The sequence below is a fragment of the Pteronotus mesoamericanus genome, unplaced genomic scaffold (genome assembly GCF_021234165.1).
Source record: "Pteronotus mesoamericanus isolate MK-2021 breed Mesoamerican mustached bat unplaced genomic scaffold, CSHL_Meso_final contig_78, whole genome shotgun sequence".
In the NCBI taxonomy this organism is placed as follows: domain Eukaryota; kingdom Metazoa; phylum Chordata; class Mammalia; order Chiroptera; family Mormoopidae; genus Pteronotus; species Pteronotus mesoamericanus.
Genome location: NW_026555258.1, coordinates 5,496,966 through 5,507,825, shown reverse-complemented (window position 1 = coordinate 5,507,825; position 10,860 = coordinate 5,496,966). Strand labels below are relative to the sequence as shown.

At 45.9% G+C, this 10,860-nt stretch overlaps 2 protein-coding genes across 3 annotated transcripts in view; one reads left to right on the top strand and one right to left on the bottom strand.

Moving 5' to 3' along the window:
* Positions 1-24: 24 nt before the first annotated feature.
* On the bottom strand, positions 25-2,196 carry DOLK (dolichol kinase). Its single transcript, XM_054584860.1, has one exon. The coding sequence runs from the start codon at positions 1,876-1,878 to the stop codon at positions 262-264; it is 1,617 nt and encodes a 538-aa protein (XP_054440835.1). The 5' UTR covers positions 1,879-2,196; the 3' UTR covers positions 25-261.
* A 73-nt stretch (positions 2,197-2,269) lies between these two features.
* The window catches only part of NUP188 (nucleoporin 188), a 50,919-nt gene continuing 42,328 nt past the window's right edge, over positions 2,270-10,860 (top strand). The window contains exons 1-3 of one of the 2 annotated variants that reach the window (XM_054584255.1): positions 2,270-2,327; positions 8,744-8,798; positions 10,046-10,119. In XM_054584255.1, the coding sequence (XP_054440230.1) occupies positions 2,296-2,327; positions 8,744-8,798; positions 10,046-10,119 (161 nt within the window). In that variant the 5' untranslated portion in view covers positions 2,270-2,295. The remainder of the gene's footprint in view (positions 2,328-8,743; positions 8,799-10,045; positions 10,120-10,860) is intronic. The other variant, XM_054584256.1, reaches the window with a different exon arrangement.

Genomic DNA, 10,860 nt, shown 5'->3' with positions numbered 1-10,860 from the left:
TGTGAGGATTACAAAGTTGGGGGGGTGCCCTATATCACACTCAATGTCTTTAAGTTGTTGCACTATCCTTTAAGCCTTTTTCTGTCTTAATATCAGCAAAACTAAGACCAAGAGAGCTTTACTTTTTATTTTGAGTATGAATCAACCAAAAATTCAAATGTGCTTCTCACCGCTTGGCTTTTCATGCCCAAGGGGTTGGCTGCTGTGGGGACCATTCATCCTTCCCATGTCCCTGTTTCCTCCATTGCTGCTGCATAACAGCTAGGCCATCAGCAATATCAGGAGGTAGAGAGGCAAAAGGAGATTGTCTATCTGTGTAGTGTATGCTTCTAGTAGGGACACTATGCTGACGGACCCCAAAATCCAAGCATAACTGTGGTTTAGGTCCACTTCACTGTCAAAGATTAAGATCAGAGCTACAGAAATGATCTGGGCAAATATAGATGTCATGGTCCCCTCAAAAGTCTTTTTGGTTCCAGGCCAGCGGATCTCCCCCATGGTGCTGCCAAAGATGGAGGCCACAGTGTCGCCCACACCCACAGACAGGACTCCAGCATAGGGGACTAGGGCCCTTGCTCCCCCCAGGCTACCCTTCTGTGTACAGGGCCTAGGGATTAGCCAAATGGGAAGAGACATCCCCAGGAGCAAGTAGATGTGCGTCAGGATGAGCGGTCCGCTGTCTCGTTCATCCAGGAAGAGGGAGAGGAGGCTCCGCAGAGTGTGGCCTAGGGGTTTAATGCGGAAATAGCGCACATACTCCAGGAAGATGAAGACAGCCAGACATACAGTGGCGGCCACATAGAGCAGTGGTCGGTCAAAGATGATACCTGGGACGTAGGTGGCTACCACAATGAAGTGGAAATACTTCCGGGCAATGGTGGGGGCCTGGTGCTTCTTGGATTCAGAAGATGACCGTTTCGCATTCTGATACAGCACCACGAGGCAGGCAAAGGCGGCCAGCAGAGACCAGTAGGCTAGGAGGTAGATGCGGGTTTCCGTTTGGACGAGGAATTGAAGAAGCCAGAGCAGGGGGTTCCTGCGGATGAGTCGGTGCAGCCAGGGCAGGACCACGCCAAGGCCCAGCACACAGGTCATAAGGTGGAAGAAGATGGAAGAGGCCCAGGTACCTGAGTCCATGAAGACAAAGAGGGTGCTGAAGAAGATGCCCACAAGTACCATCCCTATCACTACCACCAGCAGCAGGAAGTCCACTGGGTCCCCCTGGCCTTCCACCACAGTAAGAGAGCGCTTGATGAGTTGGTTAAGCATGAAGCTGATGCCACCCAACACCAGCAGTGCCTCCCCAGGAGTGAAGCAACGGGGTAGCAGGTACAGCAGGATCATGTTGAGGTAAACGAAGATCAACAGGACCTCCAGGACCTCGATTACCTCACCCACACTCAATGAGTGCTTCATGATATAAGTGATGACACATCCAGCTAAGCCTGAGATAACACAAGTATTGGTGGGCACTGGGCGAGTGATGCCCAGCGCCAACACTGATGAGAAGAGGGCCACTGCCATGCCGGTGGCTGCCACCACAATTCCAAAGCGCTCGAAGTATGGGTTTCCAGCAGCCTGGCAGCGCTCCTTCATGACCAGTCCAAGCAAAGGCATGACCATCGAAGCGGGCAGGAGCCCACTGTTTGCGGACGTCCGGAACTGGAAGACGGCGCTGCCCTGCTGCAACAGCCGGTCCCACTTGTATTGAACGTAGAAGGCCTGCACTGCGAGGGCCACAGCGCACCACGAGTATCGGTCCAACACGGATGCGTGAATGCTCAGCACCACTGCAAACACCACTGCCGCCTCTGCCAGCACCGATCCGCTCAGCGGAGCTCCGATCCCCGGGGCCGGAGAAGCGCGCTCTCGGGTCATGTCTCTAGACCTGGGACCCCGGGCACACCGGGGTGACTAGGGACGCCTTGGATTCTGGGCCCCTCAAGCCCTGCCAGGCAGACAGCCGCAGCTTCACCCAGCCAGCACCTTCTCTCTCTGTTCTTCAGCTGCGAGGGCGCAAGCTCCACTGTAGGGCACTCTCTGACTCTTGATAGCTGGTGCCCAGTCACCCTCCGCCACCTCCCACCAACGGCACAGAGGTCGCCGCTCTTCCGCCTTCATCACACCCTCAGCTGCCCTAGATCCAGGATCCTAACCTCTGTGGAGCTCGCCATCTTGGCTCCGCCCCGCCATCACGTGACCGAAAGGCCGGCCCACGCACCCATTTAGATGCTAGCGGTCACGTGGGCGCCGCGTTTGGGGGCGGGGCTAGGACGCGCGCGCGCGCGCGCGAAGATGGCGGCTGCCGCCGGTGAACAGTGTGTGAGGTGCGGAGTGGGCCGAATCTGTTGGGGTGGCTGTGAGGCGTGGGGTCGAAGCCGAGTGGAAACGGGGCGGGAGTTGGGGGCGAGATGTGGCGGCGTTGGCGGGGCGAAGCCAGGCTAGGCGAACGGGCGCCGAGACGGGGGCAGTTACGTCCAAACGGTCCTCGCACGCGGGGATCTGAGGCGACTTCTCCAGGAAGGGGGCCGGTGCCTCAGCCCTTCCGTCAGCGCCGGCCTCCGTTCTCCTCACCCAGTCTCTTTCCCTCCTTTCCGTCTCCCCATGGGCGCTTCCCTCCGTCGCCCACCCGCCGGCCCCCCCACCCCCGACCGCGCTTCCTCGTCCGGCGTGACGCTCCTTCGAGGCGCGACGAGGCTGTCCGCGGTCGCCCGGGAGTCTCCCACCCGCGACCCTGGCGGCGCTCCCCGACTCCTCAGGTGCTGTCGCCAGGAAGGAGGTGTCTGGCGTGGCGCCTCTGCGTGGCCGGTGCCCTCTCTCCGCGCAGCCCTTCATTCATCCACCCATTCACGTTCTCAGGCGTCGGTGCCGTCAGGCGACAGCCCAGACCCGCGCCGCGGCCCCACGCACCGCACCGGGCTCTGGAGGCGAGGAGATGAAACATTAGAAAGAAAGAGGCCGTTGGTACCGACGGGGCGCTCCGGGGCGCCGGGCGCCGGGGAAGCGCCTTCTGTGCATCATCTCCGAATTCTCGTAACTCCGCGAGGCGCTTTCTGTTTTACAGATGACTCACAAATGCGCTCCGAGCCAGCAGCGGTCAGACGGGAGGATGCCAGCCCCGCGGCTTTAACCTCCGCCTTTCGCGCTGCAGCTGGCGGTGGCTGCCATTCTTCCCGCCCCCCTCCTCAGATGAAGCATCCCCGTCACTTACTGTCCCCTGGGCCAGCACTGTCGCCCCGCTTCTCTGTCTTGTCCGCTGCTGTACCCTTCACCCCCGAGGAGCATGTGATAGGCTCTGGGTAACGGCTGCAGGCGCCGGCCGTCTCCACTGAGACGCGTGTTTTGAATTCCCGTGGGACAGGCGTGGGCCTGCCGAGGGCCAGCTGGCTGTTCCCTCCTCGGCTGTCCCCGTCAGCGCCCCGCTCGGGCAGCGCCGTGGTCGCTGCGCCTGCCTTTCCTGAGGGCGGTTTCACGCTCTGTGAGGCGCCTGGGTCAAGCGTCGCTGCCCGCGGGTGAGGCGTGCCCGTAGGGGCCGGGGGGCCAGGAGCACTGGTTGGCCGGGAAGTGCTCGGGCCGTCCCGAGACCTGCCAGCCTCGTGCGGGAAGACGGGAGGAATGGCATTTGCCGGGAGGATGTCTAGACGCGGCTGTGCTCGTCGCCGGGATGGCGAGAACGACGCCTCCGCCGGTCGCGGCCCCGCCGACGGCGCCTTCTGTTGGAAACGCGCTGGTCCAGACCTGAGAGCTGTGATTTGCGTTCCCGCTGACGCGGGCACGCGGGTGACTCCCCACGGGCCGCCTCGGCCGTGGCGTTTGCGGCCCCCAGCGTGAGCCCTCTTCGGGGCCGTACCGGGGTGGCCCTGGAGCGCGCAGGAAAGTCAGGGCCTGTGCGGCCGGGGGTGGGCACGAGCCCGAAATGGAATAACGCTCTTCAGTCGCTCTTCAGTCAGGGATTCGGGGAGGTCAGGCAGGGTTTGGCAGAAACTGGGGGTGAATATTGGCATTTTGGGGTGCCTAATGTGTTGAAGAAGTGTGAGTGGGGTACCTGCGCTTAAAAAAAAAAGATCTGAAAAGCTTGCGGCTAGGCCGTCCCAGTGCAAGCGAGGCGGGGGGGCGGGACGTACTCGTCTGCGGGGTCAGCGCCCCTGGGCAGCGACCACCTCCATTTAGGGTCTCCCTGCGGAGTAACGCTGGTTTCCCAGGGCGGCTTGGCCGCGTCTCGGCTTCCTAGCGAAAGGACTCAGCGTAGACTGTCGTGCCTGGCCACCCCGAAGCGTCCACCGGAGGCCGCCCGGCCCCGCGGATCTCTGGGAGGGAGGGTCCGCTGTCCGGGAACCCCGGCTCTTCAGGAATGGAGTTCCGTGTTGGGGGAAGGTTCAAAACTTTACCTTGGAGGCAAGTTACTTGGTTTCTGTGCCTTAGTTTCTCCTCCAAATACTTAGCTCAAGTTTATCTATTTATTGTGCAAATAAGTGAGAGACACATGTTTTGTTTATGAAAATATGTAGAGAGGATGTTTCCCTGAGGCTTTTGACTTGGATGTCACGTTTCCAGCCCCGTCTTGTCTTGCGAATCACCCTGCTCAAACCGTCAAGTCCCTCTGCGAGGTGAAGTCTTCATTGACTCTTGGATCTGTTTCCAGTGATTTCTCTCTTCTTGGACCTTTTTTTTTTTTTTGTCTTAGATGATTATATTCCTTTGAAGTGTTTGTTAGGGTTAAGCTCTGTATTATTCTTTACTTTCTTGCTGATTGTGCAGTGCGTGCTTAACATCTTTTGTCATTCCCAACATTAAGTGAATGAGTATCATGAAGGTCCTAGGTTTATTTGTATTCCCATTATTCCTAGATCAGTAAATATGTAGGAAATGAGGAACCAGTGACGCTCATTTCAACAGGGGTTCCCTTCCCGTTAAATTTGCCACTTTCTCTTTTATTCTGCCTTTCCTTGGCACTTCTTTAGATATTTGTTTTTTCTAACTTTTCCCTTTTAATTAGATTACAGGTCTAAAAGGGACTTACATCCTCCTCCTTCAGTCTTTGCTAGTTTGTAGGATGACTTCTTGGGTGCAACTTGAGGCAGTATAGTGTAATGATTAAACTCGGGAGTCGTGCAAACCTGGGTTCAAGCACTGGCTCCATTATACATTGGCTTTGTGATCCTAGGCGAGTTACTTAACCACTTCTAAACCTTAGTTGCCTGATGAGATAATGGGGATGATAACAATTATCTTCCCATAAGTTGTCTGTATTCAGTAAGACAAGATGTTGAGTACTTCCACAGTGCCCCACATACTGCAATTAATTGCTCAATGTTGGCTATTGTTATGATCAAAGACTCATTTTCAATAAACATTATTTTTTGACATTTTATTAAAAAAAGACCATAATATGACATAGTTTTGCCAATGAAAATTTTAATTTCTAAAGAAATAGTTTTTTTTCTTTTGAGAAGTAGAAAAGTTACTGCTTTACTTTAGGGCAGTGATCTTGAATATTGTTTAGTAGCAGAATCTTTTTCTCCCTCTCCCTCATTCCCTCCCCCATTAAAAAAAAAAAAAGGTTTCTAGTGACCAGATCTTTCACCTTCTCTGAAAATATTGGTAACTTAGGAATTCACTTGCGTATTCATTTTAATATGTAGATTTCCCATGCCTAGCCTCTGAGAAAGAGTAGCTGTAAGTGGTGACCAGGATTCTATAGTGTTGCTGTTATTCTCAAGTAATTTTGCTGTTTGTGGTCTGAGGACCAATTACATTTTGAGAAACGCTCTTTTAGGACATTGTTTTCCTTTTTTTTTTTTTTAAACTGCACAGATTTTGATGTAACAAATACAGCTTGAATTTGAGAAAACAGAATCCTGGACTTGGCAGCTGGCCGCTGAGTATGGTAGTGGGCTTCTGGGAATCACTGCTACCTAGCTAGTTAGGGATCTAAGTTCTGAAAGAAAATGCAGATACATTAAAGCTTTTTGATGCCCAAGCTTTTTGAAATTAGAAAATGGATGATTAAGAAAGCGATTTAATTCAGGCATACAAAAGCCTTCATTTAATGATAAATTTCTTTCCATTAATTTTGATGTACTGTTAACCCCGTTATTAGCTATGTGTTATGTAATAGTTATCTAATCCATTTTGTGAAAACCAGAAGCTATTTTTGGTAAAGCTATTTTAAATAAAGCCCTTTTTCCTAATTCATGTTTATCAAACAAATAAATTGGGTGATAATTATTTTCTTTACAAAAGGCATTCTTTCAAAATTTACTATAAGTTTCTGTAAATAGTAAGCTTCCCCGTTTTCAATTACTATGGTCTTGGTTTACTCATACATTAGTATACATTATCAGTATAAAGGGACATACTTGTTTCATTAACTGGATCTAATCTCATTTTTGAATAGTGAATGCTATCTTGTTAATAGAAAAATGAGTAGTGTGTCCATAGTGCATTTATGGGAGTTGGTGGCTAATCATATAATAGAATAGAGGTTATCTTCTTAAAGGCATTAACCCTTAGAGGTTTATAGTTTTTAGGTGTATTTAAGTCTGTTAATGGAAAAATCCTGAAAGACAATTAAAAAAATTTTTTTTAATTGATTTTAGAAGACGAAAGGGAGGGAGAAAGAGAGGAAGAGAAACATAAATGTGAAGAGAGAAACATCGATTAGCTGACTCTTGCATATGCCCCAACTGGGGACCAAACCCGCAATTTAGGTTTGTGCCCTGACCGGGAATCAAACCCATGACCTTTCAGTTTATAGAACAGTGCTAACAAATTGAGCTACACTGGCCAGTGCCTGAGAACAGTTTTTAAATAGAGCTAGTGCTTTGTGTTATTTTTAATTTTATTTTAAATGTTTATATATTGATTTTAGAAAGAAAGGAAAGGAGAGAGAGAAACATCAGTTTGTTGTTCCACTTATTTATGCATTCCTTGGTTGATACTTATATGTGCCCTGACAGGGACTGAACCCCCAACCTTGGTGTAGCGGGACCATGCTGAGCTACCCAGCCAGGGCTTGCTTTGTGTTAATTTTAATGGAGAAAACATTTTCCAATTTATCCTCAAAGTTAACACAGCTTGTATTCTTTTTGATAAATGCTTAGTATATTTTATTAGGACCTGTTCATCTTCTCTTGGCAGATAGGCTTTCTAAACAGTCTTTAATTTTTTTTTTAATATCTTATTTATTTATTTATTTTTAGAGAGAGGAGAAAGGAGGGAGAAAGAGAAGGAGCGAAAACATCAATGTAGTTACCTCTCATGGGCCCCTCACTGGGGACCTGGCCAGCAACCTAGACATTTGCCTTGACTGGGAATCAAACCGGTGACCCTCGTGGTTCACAGGTGGGCACTCAATCCACTGAGCCACACCAGCAAGGGTGCTAAGCAGTCTTAATTATTTCAGGTTACTATTCTAAGGCTGATTTAGGCTCTTATGAAATATAATCTCTATGTTTTTTAAAACTTTTCTTTAGAGAATTTTTAGTGGCTACATTTTGAAATAAAATTTTAGACTTAAAAACCCCCCAAAGATACTTCCTGAAATTCCAGGGTCATGGATAAAGGAAGGAACTGGGGTAAGCACATGGTGGGAAGTATGGGTGTAGGGACTGTATCTAATTCTTTTTTTGATCTCACGTGTCTAGTACTGCATGTGACACCTAATAGGAATTCATTAATAAACGAACGAACATAGTACCATTCATAATGACTGTTGTGATTGAGAAGGTGAATTATATTGTGCATTTAGAAAATCTTCTGGAGGTGATAGGGGTCTTGGAATATACATAGTTCTTTTCTATATCCTTCTTCCTTATCAGTCACTGCATTTTAATAAGAAAGGAGGGGATAGAAATACTAAATTGAGGCATCTTCTTAGCATAAGGGATGTACTCTAATTCATTAATTACTATATTTCATTAATCCTAAAATATACATTTTTCACACTTTTAATACCTCTAAAATCAGAATGTGTTTTATTATTGAGGAATTGTAGAAAGTAATTATGTACCTTGCAATTAATGGCATCTTACATGTGTTGAAATATGGTGGCCATTCTTATTTTCAACGTAGCACCTATTGGTTTAGATTGAAATCTTATATTTTAGTTTCTTTTTTTTTGAAGCAAGCATTTCCTCAAGATTTTCTTGTCACATAATAAAACACAATATGATGCTTAGAACTGGATCACTTGACCCTTTCTCATTCCCTCCCAGTTCAAAATGCTGGAATCTCTCAATAGCCAGCATTCTCAACAGCTCCTCGTTAGTATAGTGGTTAGTATCCCCGCCTGTCAATAGCCAGCATTCTTTTAGATGTGCAGTTGGACCCAGTGCATTCAGACCTCAGCACCATCTTCTTTGTAGTTTCAGCCTTTTTGTGGAAAATCAGCTTAGTTTGCCCTCCGTAGCCACTCTGCTTCCTGTCATAATGCTGCTTTTCCTGTGCATATAGAGAATATTTGCTTTTCTTGTACTATGTTACTTTGTGGGGTTGATGCTTCCCACACTTACAGCAAGTCCAGCAGTTTTTAGGAACGTTCACCATGTTTGCAAGAGCTCTATCAGCATGAAAAAAGCTTTATTTTATTTCTTAACTTATATTTTGAACATCCGACTTCTAAGAATATAATAGGATTACTCTCCAGAATTTTACTAAATTGTTTGTACTTTGAGCTTTTTGCTTTAGAGAGACAAATAACTGTGAGATGGCTTAGTCCAGTCTGCTTTCTGTCATTTTTCAGGAGCAGTAGAGAACTGTGGACAATTCTGCTTGGAAGATCAGCTCTGAGAGAACTGGTAAGTGGTGGTGGTCTTTTTTTTGTTTGTTTTTTAATAGAAGGGAAGAGAGGGAGTAAGAGAAAGAGAGAAAAATTGATGAGAGGGAAACATTATCAGTCATCAATGTCTCTTACACGTGCCCTGACTGGAGACCAAACCCATAACCCAGGCATGTGCCCTGACCAGAAATCCAACTGGTGACCTTTCGCTTTGAGGGCTGATGCTCAAACCACTGAGCCACACTGTTAGGGCTGTGGTGTTCTTGAGTGGATTCTATGGTTCTTTGTGTAGTTTATATTCTTTTTAAAAATGGCCTTCTCTTTAAAGTAGAAAACAATTTTTTTTATTCCAAAACTTTATATAAGAATTATGAATTTCTTTTTTCTTTTCTGCTGAAATGTGGTGTATTTTATAGCCTAACTGCTGAAGTTTTCTAAATCTCCACCTTTCTTTGTCCCTCAGCGATTCCTTTTCTGAAAAGATACCAGTGCAGCTTGATGGCTGCTGAGGGTCGGAGTACAGATACCTTTCTGCTACCTCAGGCTACCACAAAGAGTCTCAGGCCTTTTCTCTGTTTCATACTTAATTTGCCTTTTCTTCCTTTTCCATTTAGCTGACTCCTTAGGTCACAGAGGCTGTGGTTGCTAGGTCATTTTCAAGTATATAATCAATAAAGGACAGTTCTTCATGTTGATTCTTGGGTATTCTGACCCTGTTAGGGTAAAGCGTTAAAATGATATTTAATTGTTACTATTGTAGTTATCATAATTAATATATGAATGTTATACTTTTTTTTAAAGCCTTGACTTTTTTTTGATATGCCTTCATCTGATAATTTTACTTCTAGAACTGTATCTTTTATTTATTTATTTAGTCTTTTTTAGGACTGTATCTTTTAAAAGAGAGAAACCCTGAAAAGTTTTGTGTACAAAGTTATTAACCATAGCATTATTTATGTTAATAAGACATTACAGTCAGCTTAAGTGTATTTAACAGAAGAATGGTAAATAAATTATAATCTAGCCACTTTACTGGTAAAATATGCAGCCAGTAAAGAATGTTTATCAAGATTTTCATAATAAGGTTAAATCATTATGTTAGAATGTTAAGTGAAGAAAAGGAGGGTCCAGAATTCTCTATTCAAAATAATTTCAACTGTGGGGAAGAATGCATATTAAAAAGACTCAAGGGAATATGTAATCATCAGTGTGACCTTGGGAGTCTGATTAAAATTGCATTGGTATAATTTTCTTGTTCTTTTCCAGAATCATATTGAGGCAGAACTGAATAAACATTGGCAGCGACTTTTGGAAGGGCTTTCTTACTATAAACCTCCCAGGTATGGCTATCCTCTGTGTGTCTGGTTAGGGTAATTCCCCTGGGGAAGCTAGCATAGATGAAGCCATTTTCATGCATGATTTTAGGGTACTACTAAATTAGGTAGATCAGAAAGAGTATAATTTGGTTACCAATGGAAACCAGATTGTCTCTCTAAAGGGAACCAGTGGAAAACTTCTTTTTAAAGGGAGGGAAATTCATTCTAGAACTACAATATTGTTGAATCCAATTAGATAACTGTAGTGTCTAGGGGTGAGAATTTATTAAATATTCAATTATTCTAATATTTATTTTGGTCCATATTGTGTGAGGCATTGTCATCACCAAATCCTTGGACACTTGGACATAGCAGTGAACAATTATTATTTCGGGGATGAATGTATAGTTTTTTTACTGGGCAGTGAAAAAAATGAAATGTGAAGTAGTTAAAAAAAGAGAAGCATATACGTTGTAGGACTAGACTCTCTTATTTTAATTCTTAGTCCAGATCTCACTCTGTTCTGCATCTTAGTTCCCAAGCCACCCTCATTTCCTTTCTGCTTCTGAACATCTGTTGATATTATTACATCTTCACTTTCCATCTTCATTCTCTTAGGTTAGTGAAGAATTTTTTTTGTTCATCTACTAATCCTTCCCCCATAATTATTTTGAAGTAACTCCCAGACATCTTTACAGTTATTTTATCTGTAAATACTTTATCATGTATTGAAAATATATGGACTTAACAAAAGATAATCCCTAT